The following is a 15,395-nucleotide window of genomic DNA, read 5'->3' as shown; positions in this document are numbered from 1 at the left end:
ACACTGTCCAGACTTTGTCATCTTGGAAACTTCCATTGGCATCGGTTTCCATTGCGGTTGACCTCGATGATTATGATCTCATCCGTTGTCTGCGTTGATAAGTGACTGATAAATACTCTGTAGGTTTCGACAAGTAAGTTGCTGCGGCATTTGGACACAGAGGCGGACAAGCGTATATTGAAGACTGCCACCCTGTATCCTTCGCTGGTCATCATCCTGCGTTGTATGGCGGGATTCGAAGAAGAGGACGATGAGCAGCTGCGGGAAAGCAGCGTCTTTAGCAACTTCATTGTGAGTAAGAACGGTCAACGAGAGATGATGGTCATCCTACGTAAGCTCAAATTTTCACATAATTTTGTAGTATTTCAAACGTCATGAATGTATTACACGAAGCTTCTGCTCTCTCAATCTTGATTTTCTCCTTCAGCTGTGGTCATTCAAGCTGAAGTTGATTGCTCCGAATCAGATTCATGGAAAAATTTTGAACCTGGATTCACAGTCTAGCCAGCTCGTACCAATATCTGAAACAGCGTACTGCTTGGTCGAAAACAGAGTGCTGCTTGGTTGAAACCAGATTTCTGCTTGCCTGAAAACATATATGTCTTGTCTACAAAATAAATTCGTCCACAGGACATAAGCATCAGTCTCCTTCGCCATCACATAAGCCATTCCAATCAGCCGCTAACTAGCATATATTGTCAATAAGAGCAACTACCAAAAGTACATGAGCAAGCAATGTTGCAATACGATGTTTTGTATTTTACTCTAACGTGGCTATCCCGTGCAGCTTCTGTACGTTTTTTTACAAACGAAGAATGTCAAGGCGTGATCCAGGTGTCTTCGAGAGTGCAAATAGAACACTGAAACACCTGTTGATGTTTTTTGTCCGTTTTATGGGAATCTGATGAGGAGATTAAAGTCAGCCAATCGTACCTCGCTTCAAACGTTTGGCTTTAATTGCTTCGTTGAACTGGTGTTGCGTGTTTCCCGGATCACTCGACAAACAATGGCTAATCTTAGCATGCGACGCGTCAGAAACCGGTACTGATGCAATATTGATGTAGGAAGTGTTCATACGACGAACCGTGCGACGCCGGTGCAGTGGTTTCGATGCGCAGTTCCACAAAGGTATGAAGGCCATAAGAAATTAATTTGCTGTTATCTGCTAGCGGTGTCAGCGGTGCTCATGGATTTTTCCATGTTATGAGGACCGCGGCACCAGCAACATTCTTGGCGTCGAATGCAGGCCTCCAGCTGCAAAGGATTATAACGGGCCGGGTCTAACTCTGGTAGCTTAGGCAAAACTGGAGATCGCATCATGACACCAGAAGCTTTGAGGTGTGGACTGCTTCTGGTTTTGGTGGATTTCCGTAACTCGGTGAAAATATCCCTACTTCTCAGATGTTTCGCAGATACGTCACCGCACGAGCCACCGCTGTCACAAGTAACATGGGATCATGTGGTTGGTGTGCCCGGCTGTGTCGTGTATACGTGGCTGGTGTACCCGGCTGTACCGTGTCCACGTGACTGGTGTACCCGGCTGTACCGTGTCGACGTGACTGGTGTACCCGGCTGTACCGTGTCCACGTGACTGGTGTGTCCGGCTGTAAAGTGTCCACGTGACTGGTGTACTCGTCTGTGGCGTGTCCACGTGGCTAACGTACCCAGCTGTACCGTATCCACCTGACTGGTGTGCCCCGCTGTACCGCGTCCACGTGCCTAACGTACCCGGCTGTACCGTATCCACCTGACTGGTATGCCCGGCTGTACCGTGTCCACGTGGCTAATGTACTCGGCTGTACCGTGTCCACCTGGCTGGTGTGCCCGGCTGTACCGTGTCCACGTGACTGGTGAGCCCGGCTGTACCGTGTCCACGTGGCTGGAGTACCCGGCTTTGCCACTTCTGCACCTCCCGCCACATGTTTACGTAGTTCGTGCTGTCTGTCGAATCAATGCAGTAGCATGCATCGCACGGTGTCGTAAGGCATTTGTACAGCTGTGGGACGTCGCATTCCACATGTATAATAAGGTGCATCGACCCGCGTGGGTGTTACTAGGAGCGCAGGGAACTAGTCTAGGCGGCTGGTGTAGATGGGAGCGTAGAAACGCGCCTAGACGCGAGGAGGAGAGCTCGTTCCTGAAGTTCTCAAAATGTTATATATCAAATGTCAAAGTCATTGGTGCGTTGTGGCAGCGTTGACCAGGCGATAGCCGATCCTGACGTGTTTTTTTTCCTGGCAGCAGCGGCGGGCGGCGGGCGGCGGGCGGCGGGCGCCGGGCGCAGGGCGGCGGACGGTGGACGGTGGACGGGGTACCTCTCTGACCGGTCGGCCCGCCCCCGGTCCGGTAGTCGCCCGGTCGCTGACCCCCGCCAGAGCGGGCTGGCTAGGTGAGGAGCTGCGGCGGCTCGACGGAGTCGGCAGACGCGGTCGACACGCCGACCACGCCAGGTGAGCACGCCTGCACGACACCGCCGGTGCCGCTGTCCGTTCGTCTGGAGAGCTGCTCTCGGAGCTCAGTAAGACTCTGCGTCGGGTTGTGATGGCGCTGAACAAGGGTTCAGACCGTGAGGGACACAATATCTGATACCCTCTTTGCTTCATCGGCATAGCGAAAGGGGCCGTTCCCTCATGAGAAGGGTCTTAGCAGCGTGTTCATTGGCTCGCCGGTGACGTGTGAGGCGAGGTACGTGATGCATGCTATTATCACGGGGATAGACGCTCTGCAGTCGATGCAGTATAGGGTGCTTCGTTTCCGCACTGCGTTTTCACCTCCCAGCGCGAGCAGCCCGGCTGTTCCAATATCCTCGAAACTTAGCATTTAGGAATATGCCAGAAAGCAATCTGATGGCCTCGGCCCTAATGGTCAAAATGTGTTCTAGTAATCTTCACTAATTGTGATGTTTTAGCAGTGTGTGACCAGAGTCATTGCGACTCTGTGCTTTCAGGTTCCATGACCTTCTGTTGGATATTTGACCCAAAGTGGCCGTGTGGTTCATAGTAAAAGCTTGCCTTTTCGACTCTGATGAATATGTAATTTAGTGTGAGCAGCGGTCGTAACCTAGGGGGCTTTAAGGATCCTGCCCCTTCCCGAGGTGGTAGGGCCCCTCTGGAGTCGAGGGCACAGCACATTTTAACAGTTCCAGACACCCGTGGGACTTCTCAAGCACAGACGGCAGGCCCGAGGGGCATTAAACTGGGATCCTGAGCCTAAAAATCAAGGCGCTTAGAGCGACAGAGAGGGGTGGTCCCTTGGCTGAAAGGGTCTCGATTGAACCGATTGACCTGATTGGCTCAATTGGGACCCAATTATCACCCAATATGGCTTCCCCCAGTGTGAAATATTGGCCTCGCTTCTGTGCGTTAGCTGTTGACAAATGGTCTGAGCTCAAATAAGCTGCATAATAACTTGTGTAAAAGCTATTGAATTGTCCCCGGTTATGCGAGTAATAGGCATAATGGTTCGTCACTTCTTGAGATCATGAGCTAGTACCTGACTACACAGAGCCAAGCGCCACAACATGACGCGAAGTGGCGCATTGCAGAATTTATATTAAGACAGTAGGCATGAATTTGACCAGAGTTTATCCAGCCCTGTTTGCATGCAAAATACACTTGCCCTAGTTATGATATGCTGGCACTAGGAATGATTTAGTGGCCTGTAATATGCTATCTTTACCTATGACTGTTTTTGCTCCGCTTTACTTCTGTTATTTTATCTAGCATGTAAAAAGATCATCTTTTGTGCTTAGTTGTTATTTTTATTTTCTCGTAGTGTTTCTTAGCTGGGAGTGCGGCGACTTGTTCCCTTTCTGTTTTTGTGTTGTTGCCGTATGGCTCTGTTGTCACTGGGCTGCAGGTGGGGCACTCCTGGCTACATGATCTCGGGTGATGGTAAGAAAAAGAAAAAAGGTGATGGTTGCATTTGCGGAAACTTGTGTCAGTAACATACCCATTCACGCATTTGTTTCTGGGCACAGCGCTAATGATCCGATATGGATCAGCGTCCCTCATTGATTTATGTCTCCCCTGGACCACATTCCGCACATTTTGAGGCGCACGAAATGCATGGAGCAGGCGCACACGGTCAAACAGAGCCGAAGGCTAGCACACCGCTTTTTGCCGTTCATCGGAAAACATCGGATTTTTCAACACGCGTATTGCGTAGTTCATATTGTAGACAGAGGTCGTCAATGGATCATTTACACAGCATACATGCAGCAAGCTGAGATCTACGGTAGCAATAATAGCGGTAGGAATTGGTGACTGTAGCAATTAATTAGGGTAGGCAAATGTCTGAAGGAGCTAATACCCGCGCACCCGCCTGCTGCACGCTGCACCGTTGACAGGCGACAGGCGTCTGCAGCGTCTCAGTCCCGTCACGTGACTTCCGGAGGCGCTCCGACAGCGCGTTGACCCCGCCCTTCCTCGGACCGCGAACCTTCACCTTGGTTGGAGCCCAAACCTTGACCGTAACGGTGCTCGGACCGGCGCAGACCGGCCGAGCTGCTTAAAAAGCGAGCGAGCGTTGCGACGCGGCCGGCCCGGCCAGCGGCGGTCTCGAGCGGACCGGTTGTCTCCTGCACCGCCGGCGGCGGCAGGACGTCGACCTGCTCTCCGCGGGAGCTGCCGCGGCCCGCCGGTAATGGCCCGGACGAGCCAGAGGTCCCGGGGGGAGGCTCGCCGCTGCGGCGGCTACCAGCGGGGCCGGTCACCCAAGCAGCATGGACTTAACAAGGGCGTGGAAGGGAGTTCGAGCTTGCGAATGAGAGAGAGCGGTAGTCTTGCATGGAGGCTGCGGCGCGTGTCGAGTGGTACCAAGCTGTGCCCCACTCCCGTGCTGTGCTGGTCAGCCGGCATTGGTACATCACTACTGACTGTGAACATGCGTGCCGAGCTTGTTAGCTTGGAACGCATGGTGGATGCCAATAATTGTAGGACGCGCTGTACTTGAATACAGCAACATATAACTTGAGGCTCGCACTGCATTTGTGTCGCGTTATTCGCACGCCGGCTGATTGCCAGCCTGTGTCAGACCGACTTTGATCCGTCCTGTCTGTTCGCCAGCGGCGTTCGTCAGCATGTGGAGCCTCTTCGCCGCCGCGTGCCTGCTGACCGTGGCCGGGGCCGGGGTCCGGGCCAGCGCTGACCCGGCCGAGCCCAGGGAGAGCGGGAGACTGGGCGGCGCCTATGGTGAGTCACCGACGGCTGGCGGAGCCCACCACCGACGGCTGGCGGAGCCCCCCACCGACGGCTGGCGGGGCCCTCCACCGACGGCTGGCGGGCCCCCCACCGACGGCTGGCGGGGCCCCCACCGACGACTGGCGGGGCCCTCCACCGGCGGCTGGCGAGGCCCTCCACTGACGGCTGGCGATGCTGACAGAACCCGCTCCTCACTCAGGAGGGTGCACACGTAGGGAGAAGCAAACCAACTCGGCTTGGCAAGGAACTGTCTACAGGTCTTGAACAGGAAGACACGCATCCCTGATGCGGCGCCCAGATGCACCTATAGTAGGGAAATCTGCAGATAGGTCAACTGAGCGTGCATTTCAGATCCATGACCAAAATGTTTTATGCCCTAGGGCCACCGTTGCACGGCCCGCGTCTCGGAACCCTCTCCGATCTGACTGTCCTGATCACAACCGTTACTTCTTTGCTTTTCTTTTGTAAGTTGTGGTCGGAAGAGTCGAGGCACCGGAACAGGTAGCAGAAATGTCAAGGCCAAGTCATCAAAAAAGGCATCCATCAACTACCTGACAACGTTCAAACGCCACAGCGCGACGAGCAGATCCGGATACAGTCCAGTGACCACAAAAACTGATCCTGCTCCTCCTACTGCGCCCCCCCCCCTCGCCCACACCCGCACACCTTCCACCTTACAGCTCTATTTGAGCCTACTCGCCTGACCGCCAGGCCCGCAGCCAGAATTTTCCTCAGGAAAGGGATGGAGTAAATATCAAACCTTCGGCACACGGCAAGCCTTCGCAGAGGCGCGCCCAAGAGGACAGCATCGAACCTGCCTGTGACAGCAACAACATGTGCGGCTATGACTTCTCGCGACGCCACTTTAGCCAGTGCCTCTGCATCTGAAAGTGCCCCTGTCCGTCATCTCTGCCCATCACTCACCATCTGCACGCGCCTCTGCCGGCGCGCGGGACACCCTCCCACCCACGGCACAGTCTCGCAAATGCGCCCAAGATTACCAGCCAGCCCGTCGGGTTGGTGTGGCGTTACCACGCCACGTGTCTTGCACCACTGTAAACGAAGCGCTGGTTAATCGGCGGCTCGTCGAGTTTTTTTTGTTAGGCTGTCAGGATGCTTCGTTCAACGGTCACGACCGCGGCCATCGTGTCTATCCAACATTGTCAGGAATGTTGGAAGCACGTCTGGCATGAACGCTTCTTTAGCATGCTTATTTTTCGGATTAAAATCATCTTGGCGACGAAAAATTGTTGCTGGTGACAGGAGTAGCGCCTGCGCTCACAGTTTCCAATAATATCCGCCAGGGGCGCTGTCGCACCATGTGAGGGACCAGACACACCTGCAGCGGACCTACGGCAGCGATAGATCCGCCCGTATCATCTGCTACTTCAGCAACTGGGCCATCTACCGCAAAGGCCTGGGCAAGTACGGCATCGACGACATCCCGGCCGAGAAGTGCACCCACTTGGTGTACTCCTTCATCGGCGTCAGCAACGTCACCTGGGGAACGCTCGTCCTTGACCCAGAGGTCAGTGGGCGAGGCATGTGCCGGCGCGCGGTCGATCACAGAGCGAGGTGGTCCTCATCTCTTCTGGCGATGCAGGAAAAAGGTTAACTGACGGAAGAAGTAATGCACAGTGAATGTTCAAAATGTTGCGTTCAGATGATGTGGCGGGCTCTAAAGATGCAAACATGCTTGATGTAAAATAAGGCAAGCACAAGTGGTGCTGTAAGGTTGAATGCCTTGTGCATTTGTTTCTTTGTCGAATCTGACTGTCACGTCTCTAGCGAGCCATCAGGTTGGTTCACATGCTAATCACGTGTGTTCCAGCTGGACGTCGACCAGGGAGGCTTCCAAAAGTTTGTAAGCCTTCGGGACAAACATCCCGGCTTGAAGACTTTGGTTGCTGTCGGTGGCTGGGGAGAGGGAGGAAAGAAATATTCTCAGATGGCAAGAGATCCCAGCAAGAGGAAGTCGTTCATCCAGTCCATAGTTCGTAAGTGTCCTCGAAGGAGATACGAAGCAGAGCAAATTTTACTCTCTCTCTATGTCATTCGGCAGCTGGCAGGACTGGCGGGCTACTGCAGGTCTGATGAGAAACATGATGTCATGTCATGACGTCACTTCAAAACGCCACGTCATGACGTCACATATTTCACTGGCATCGCTGTAATACGCTGAGGATCGGTTGGCCACGGTCGCCTTGCCCTGCGCCCAGCATGGTGCGGATGGCCCTCCACTGCCCACGTCGGCTGACCCCGGCCGACCGTCACCGCCAGGCTTCATGCGGAAGTACCAGTTCGACGGGTTCGACCTGGACTGGGAGTACCCGGGCGCCACCGACCGCGGCGGCACCTTCAAGGACAAGGACGCCTTCCGTGACTTCGTCGGCGAGCTGAGGGCCACGTTCGACGCGCAGGGCATGGGCTGGGAGATCTCCATGGCCGTGCCGGTGGCGAAGTTCCGGCTGCAGGAGGGGTACCACGTCAGCGACCTGTGCAAGTGAGCAGCAATAGGGGTGCGCGCTGGGGAACGGGGGAGGGGGTGCTGTTGGGCGTGCGTGGTGCGCTTTCCTGTCGGCTTTCGGCGTGGAAAGGCTGAAGCGGGAGCCACGAGTGCACCGTTGGCACGTCATGTGTGGGTTTGTTCAGCTTTTCTTTCAGCTGACGTGCTATAGGTTCAACAAGAGAGCCTCTTATTGTGGGGCCACGTTGTCAAAAACGGCTTGATGCTAGATGGGATAATTATTATATTCGACGCGGCAAGTAAGGACTTTGCCAGGAGCCTAACGAACATCACAAACGCTTCTGAGGGGTATGTAGAGACCTGATCATGCTCACTGAGTACCTCTCGTCACATCGTTTTCGACATCGACTGGCGGCGCACGCTCATGACACCCGCCGACACGCTCATGACACCCGCATGGCACCCACCCGTCTCAACATCACCCACGACTGTGACCGTGGTGAATTTCAGGATGATCGATGCCGTGCACGTGATGACATATGACCTGCGAGGGAACTGGGCCGGCTTCACCGATGTCCACTCGCCCCTTTACAAGCGGCCCTTCGACCAGTGGGCCTACGCGACACTGAATGTGGTGAGTTGGACATGCTAAGGACCGTTTCATGTAACATCCTCATGGAGGTCGCATACTCATCTCTGGCATGGTAGGTGAACGGTGATTATTGACCCACATCATACAAAATAACATCCAACTAAGATGATGCGCACGCTGTCATCCGCAGGATATGAATAACATTCAAGAAATGTTCGAGCATGGCAAAAACGTTCTGAACTTTGGCTTGCAAAAACAATATTTATCCAGCTATATACGCTGCTTGTTCGCATTCCACACATCACTCATATTGATTATCCGCACTTTGAGGTGTCCTCTACGTGCATGTCTCTCGGTGGCCCGTAAGAACTCGTGCTGATGGCGTTACGAACAAAGCACGGTTACTGAATGGCAATGCCTAACCTTTCTGACTGCAAGGCAACACCAGTGCCATCTGCCGCCGACGGAATCTGAGCCTACACACTCAGTAACGGCTATCTGTGCTGAGAGCATGCTCGGGCGGACAAAGCATCTTGAACACAGAGAACTCCAGGCCTTGTTTGTACCGAGGTCTAAAGCCGTGGATGGAGAAGGGTTGCCCTTCAGCGTCTAGCGCTCCGAATCTGCGGGCACCGGCCTGAAGGCACGGGGCTTGGAGGGTTGCTTTTTAACGTCTGGTACCCTGGACCTCCTCAGAAAAACTCCCGGAAGCTGTGTGTCTCTGGAGGCTGCTCGTAACATCCGGCCCCTGCTCCCTCTCAGAACGACGGCCTGAGGCCGCGGGTGTCCGAGGGCTGCCCTTAACACCCAAACTTTGACCCCCTCAGAACGACGGCCTGAAGCTGTGGGTCTCAGAGGGCTGCCCTTAACATCCAACCCTTGACTCCCTCAGAACGACGGCCTGAAGCTGTGGGTCTCGGAGGGCTGCCCTTAACATCCAACCCTTGACTCCCTCAGAACGACGGCCTGAAGCTGTGGGTCTCAGAGGGCTACCCTTAACATCCAACCCTTGACTCCCTCAGAACGACGGCCTGAAGCTGTGGGTGTCCGAGGGCTGCTCGCCGGACAAGCTGATCGTGGGGGTGCCGTTCTACGGGCGCACCTACACGCTGGGCAGCAAGGACAGCACCGGGCTGCGCGCCGGCATCAAGAAGTGGGAGGGCGGCGGCAAGAAGGGCCCCTACACAAAGGCACGCGGCTTCCTCGCCTACTACGAGATCTGCCCTCATGTGGGGGAGGGCGGCAACTGGACCAAGAAGTACGACGACATCGGCAAATGCCCCTACGCCTACCACGGTAGGGATGGGACGTATGGGAAGACCGGGGCGGGAGTTCGATGGAGAAATGACACGCCGCCGAGGGTGTGCTTCCTTGCTGCGTGTGATACGATGTGCTATGGCTAGTGCTTCATATCATTCACATTGGTAAAATAGTGCTGCCAGTACTGAGGCAGTGCTTCACAAACAGCTAATGCAAGGAGGAGGATGATGTATTTGCGCCCGAGCTTAGTAAGCTGCCCATACTGCGAGTACAGTTGACCTTGGCCCATGAACGATGACCTAGCTGCACTTGAGCGCTGGAATCGAAACTAGCATGGTTTTCACAATTCCAGAACAGTGTTTTAGTGTCCAAATGTTTCAAGTGGCTGTGGAACAGTGTAAAACATTACAGAAAGCCAGATGAAAAATGAGCGGTGCACTGTGATGCAAGACTAAAATGGCGAACGCTCCAATGCTGCCATGGTATGCAAACCGTGCGGTCACGCAGACGCGGGTTCTGTTCGCTTTTTCTGTTGTCCACATTATCCCGCTGTCAGTTTTGTGCAGATATGGTTACATTAATCGCATACCGCTTTCAGATGACCAGTGGGTGGGTTATGAAGACGAGGATTCCCTTCAGATCAAAATGGACTTCATCAAAGCCAACGGCTACGGTGGTGCCATGGTGTGGGCTGTTGACATGGACGACTTCCATGGACTCTGCGGAGAGAAAAATGCGCTCATGAACGTGCTATATCGCAATATGAAGGATTACAAGGTAAGTGAGAGGCGGTAACTCTCATGAAAGCCAGCAAGCCACGCGTGCCACAGTATGTGGCGAGGTCCTTACAGCAAATCCGTAATCCTTACAGATTACAGATTTGTCCCATCCTGCAGAGGGCCCGGCTCGCAATCTGACGTACTGACCCACGATGCGATAGGCTGCTCAACCAGCACGCGATAAGATTCCGACACCACCTTATTGATTCATGCCGACAATCCACAATCCTTCTGTTCCTTTACACTCTGCCACCCCGTACATGGTGCAATAGCCAGACTTCAATTGCAAGGCCGCACAAGAACCTTGCCCCTTTAATCAAGCGCGACATTCTGTACCACTGCTCTGCTCCCGCGGTCCCACTTCTTCCCTGCCTCCTCGCTATTCCCTTGCTTGCGACGGCGATAACGCTTGCTGAGCAGAGGTTGCGGTATTTCCCTGATCCTACGACCCAGGCCACGCCGACACAATCCATCGGATAGTTTTCCCTATGACCTTGCCGGACAGAACTGCGAAGGGTTGGGCGTGTCATGCGGCACTGCAACACGGCCGCGCAGGTCAGTTTGCCCCGGTTCGGTCAGCTGCAATCAGACCTCCTCCGTCTGTCTGTCCGAATTCCATCACGACCGCTCTCGCGGGCCCAACCCCACTTGGGCAGCCGCCAGGGGACTTTCCTTGCACGGCGGGTGTAAATGCCCCCCCCCCCCCCCCCAGCACGGGGGTCGTATTCCTTACCGCCGTGTTGCAAGTCCAGCACTCCGCATGTGGTGACGGGGTCGTGGCACTGCGCACATCACCCAGGCCCCCGCTGCACCACTGTTCTGCTGCCATTTTATAATTACATGTGCCGGTTAAACAAACTGGTGCCATCCCCAGACCCTTTTGTGCATCCAAGCAATACAATGCGTATTAACTGAGCTTTGATTTTTGTAATCGAGGTAGAGCCCACGCACCACCGATCCCTCGCCGCTGAGTTGAGAACCTCCGTCCACTGGCTTTCGCATGGAGCGGTCTAAGCTGCGCTAGGCCATGTTGGTCAGATGTGGTAACTGTGTCCAGCGTGAGGCGATGCTGGTTAGATGTGGTGACCATGCCTAGCCTGCGGCGCAGTGGACGGAACGTCTGCAGCAGTGCCACAGTGCCATCTTTCCCCAGTGTTTGAGGATAAGCTGTTGCTGCAGCCCATCTCGCATGGATTTCTCCCTTGCCGTCATAGGCGAGACTTCCCATCAGAAAAATCTTAATCCAAGAACAAAGCGATAAATGCAACACACGTTTCCTCTTCGCAGGCCATCCGCTAGCATTGATCACAGGTTCTGTTCGATTTAAACATTTTTTTCATCTTTGTGCGCTGTTTTTCAGCACTTACACGATTTATCAGATGTGGCCCCAGTAAAACAACGCATCCGCCATCTTGTGTGACTCTCGTTGTGGAGACTTCGAAAATGTCAGGGTAGCTTAAAGCTTTTTACACCAGCATTTCAAAATGTCGCACCAGGAGTGGCGATTTTTCAGCTGATCTCATACGGAGCGAAAAAAAGAGTGAGCAGCGAAAACAATGCCAGCCGTTACCATGCCAGGTGACGAGTAACTTCCTGAACAGCTGACGGAATTTGCAACAATATTGCTGGTAGTTTATTATTCCCGGGGTAGAAATGAAGATAAAGAATAAAACGCGCATTGAAACTGCAAAAACGTGCAAAAACGTGCAACTTCAGATGTTGGAAGTAAGAAACTGTCATGATTAGCGTCGTTACACGTGGTTACATGGCCGCAGAGCGCGACCCATGCGACCCCTGCCTACACCACTGTGATGGTGTTCTGTCTTCAGGTGCCGCAACCGCCGACGACCACCCCCAAACCAGTGCCGAGCTGGATGACGCCCTGGGAGCTGCCGACCGCCCACCCAGTGGACACCACTCCGCCATCGGCCGGCGGGTCCGCCACCACCACCGCAACCACTGCAACCACGGCCACCATAACCACCGAGGCCCCGACTGCCACTTCCACCACCGCGAGCTCTGCCGCCTCTGGCACCACCGAAAGCTCCGCCGCCACGGCCACCACCAGCGACGCCACCACGAGCGCCGCTACCACAACCGCCGCCGCCACAACCGCTGCCAGTGGCAGCGAAAACGGCGTGGCGCCTCCTCCAGCCAGCTGCTCAGAAGGAGCTTACTTCCAGCATGCCGACTGTGGCAAGGTAGGTCATGCAAGGAACACCGCATGACGCTGGCCTAGTATCTTGTCCCTCAGTCTGGTGCCATCAAGTTTACGGCCTGTCACCAAGCGCCACTCACGGTTTACGAGCTACGGCACCAACTCACTGCGTTCAAGGGGTTTGTTCAGACCTATTGCGGCCATTCTGGAGTCCGGTCAATATAAACGGACCGGGCGTGTCTAACTCGGCTGACGACCCAGCACTACTGCAGACTTGGATTGCGACGCGCCCGCATTTACGTGCTGATTATCCCGCTTCAGCCACCGTTTGCAATGCAGGGGAGCTCGTGGAAGCAAGACATATACAGTATCGCGTGTGAATTGCGTTGAATCCAAGCTAAATGATATGCTGCGCTGCTGCCCGCGTCTTCCCCGTGCAGACTGTGGCCGACTGTGATCGCTCCACCTCCGCAGTCTGCTGATCACCGGCTCAGCTGACCGCGGCCGGGGTGTCGTTTCAGTACTACTGGTGCGTCCACGGGGTTCCATTTGCTATGGCCTGCCACGAGGGGCTGGTGTTCGACTTCGAGAGCAAGATCTGCACGTGGCCGGAGGAGGCAGAAAACCCGTGTCCGGCTGGGTGAGTAGCCGCGGCTCCGGCTGCGTCCGCCCGCGACGCCGCGCCGGCCCGTAGACTGATGCGCGGTCGCGGCCCGCTTCTGATCATTGAGAACGCAGTCGTCCTCCACAAGTCAACAGACAAGGGGTGACGTCACCAGACAAGGGGTGACGTCACCAGACACGGGGGACGTCATCGTCGATTCACTGCGTCGAATGTGCGGCGTGTTCCAACCATCTCGGACGCAGCTAATGTTGAAATAGATAATTTACGATTTTGGCAAGTTAATGAACTTGTGTCCTCCACGAAGTAGTACAGATGTTGGTTTGCATTGGCCTTAACCGTTTTTATTAAGTCCTAGTTATACACTATGCACAGGGTTCTCTTGACGTTCTTAATCTCACTGCATTCACCGAAACCTGTGACTTTCTTGTGCCTTTTTTGGCCCTCCACACCTGTGTCTCTCTTGTGGCCGCTCTGACCAGCATACTCAGGTAAACGTCCGGTTCTAACGCCCCGCCCTCTCACAGATTGTCTTCCCCGTCCACATCGCTGTACGTGCGGGGCAAGTTCATCCCGTCCTACTCTCAGGACCCGTACTACAACCGCAACGCGTTCAAGTTCCAGGACGACCCGTACGACTATTTCGATGACCTAACCGAGACGGAGAAGCTTTTCCGCCGCTTCTGAGCCGAGCTGGCTGACCTCGGGTCGCGGCAGGGTGGGCCGCGGCACCCCGGGTCATCGCTGGGGTCAGGGCCCCGGGCCGGGGCGGCGCGCCCGGGTCATCGCCGGGGTCAGCGGCGGCGCCCCGGGTCATCGCCGCCAGCGGCCCGCGCCGTCGGAGAGTCAGCTGGGCTCGGGAGATATCAGGATATCGTCGCTATCAGTGTTTTTTTTGGGGGGGGGGGGCAGGCAGAAGCGTGTGCCCGTACCATGCGTGATCAGACAACCAGCACCATCAGTGCCATACGAAATCAGGCGGTGAGCATTATGGATGTCATAAGAAACCAGTCAGTGTGCACTATCGATGCTGTAAGAGAAGAGACGTTGAGCATTATCTGCAATTTAAGAGAACTGGCAGACAGTACTGTTAGTGGAATAAAGATCAGTCAGCCAATATTGTCGTTGATCTTACAGAACGAGCAGCCAACACCATTTATTACATCAGAAGCAAGGCAGACAACTCCGCTGCTGCAATGGAAGGCCCTGCAGACATATCTATGGGTGGGGTAAACAGAAAGGCAGAAAACGGCATCGATGCCATAATATATCAATGGGTTAGCACCACCAGTTTCACAAGGCAAACAGGCGGTTATCACCACCAGTTACATAAGACAGCAGGTAATCGCCATCGTCCCTGATATCAGGCGTCTGACAGCCAACGCCGTAACCGCCATGGAATGTCAAGCAGCCGGCACCACTGATGCCGTTTGAGATCAGACCAGGACAACTGCCACCGTGGTAAACGCCCAGACAGTTGGTGTCATCAGCGCCATGGGTGGCCGGGTCGTGCAAGAACTTAGCGGCTGTAAGCGCGGTAGTTACGAAGCGGCGACAGCTGCGACAGCTGCGAAGCGTGGTCCGCTGCGCAGTGTTGAGCTCACCTGAAATGGAGAGATCGACAGCCCGGCTCCTCTCCCTCAGTCGCGTTCAGTTTATAGGCGTGTGAGTGGGCGACATGTTTCTTCTGAGCAGTCTTTTGTTGGCTAGCCCTAGCGTGCGCCTTATGAACTCGTCTTGGCCGTTTTCAATTGTGCGTTTAGATTGGCGACGGCAAAGGACCATGCTAGATTTGTGAATCAGTGTTGCAAGTGATCATGCATTGTCCTCGAGGTGCATTGTTGGAATATACATTGGGAACGAATTGCATGGCAGAATTGCAGTTCAGACGCGTTGACGAATGATAGAAATGCCACTCGCTCGTGACATGCAGGAATAACAGGGCAAACTTTGCGACATTGTTTGGCGATCCGTAAATCATGTCCTATCGTTGCACAAGAACGCAGGGTCTCTGGAATCATCGTCTTTTACGTCCGTTTTCATTGTGTTCGTAGGTGCCATTTAATACTTGATTTGCGTTAGCTTGCTGATGCTTAGGGCCATTGAACCAAAAGCTAGGCTAAAAGGCAGCTTGTTAGTCCGCTCAAGCTCGTTAAAGCCTATTGAAAGCTATGCCAAACCTTGCGTCTAGGCTATGACGCGATGATGATAATGACGATTGGGGAAGTCAAAGAACTGAGGGAGACTGTAGTTAAGAGTAGCTAAGGGTACTGTAGTAGCTCAGAAGACCAAGACCACTCTACAGTTTCGAAGGCA

At 54.4% G+C, this 15,395-nt stretch overlaps 1 protein-coding gene across 1 annotated transcript; it reads left to right on the top strand.

Annotated features, from left to right (window-relative positions):
* The first annotated feature begins 2,414 nt into the window (after positions 1 to 2,414).
* LOC119098661 (endochitinase) lies at positions 2,415 to 13,811 on the top strand. Its single transcript, XM_037221641.1, has 11 exons — positions 2,415 to 2,450; positions 5,067 to 5,192; positions 6,506 to 6,729; positions 7,033 to 7,198; positions 7,482 to 7,704; positions 8,179 to 8,302; positions 9,283 to 9,556; positions 10,119 to 10,297; positions 12,129 to 12,500; positions 12,979 to 13,097; positions 13,607 to 13,811. Exons 2-11 carry the CDS (start codon positions 5,081 to 5,083, stop codon positions 13,764 to 13,766), a joined length of 1,953 nt encoding a protein of 650 aa, XP_037077536.1. The 5' UTR covers positions 2,415 to 2,450; positions 5,067 to 5,080; the 3' UTR covers positions 13,767 to 13,811.
* Positions 13,812 to 15,395: the final 1,584 nt, after the last annotated feature.

The sequence above is a fragment of the Pollicipes pollicipes genome, unplaced genomic scaffold, assembly GCF_011947565.3.
Source record: "Pollicipes pollicipes isolate AB1234 unplaced genomic scaffold, Ppol_2.1 Scaffold_4740;HRSCAF=5597_pilon_pilon_pilon, whole genome shotgun sequence".
NCBI lineage: Eukaryota > Metazoa > Arthropoda > Thecostraca > Pollicipedomorpha > Pollicipedidae > Pollicipes > Pollicipes pollicipes.
The sequence above is the reverse complement of the archived record's forward strand: the minus strand, read 5'-3'. Positions and strand labels throughout refer to the sequence as shown.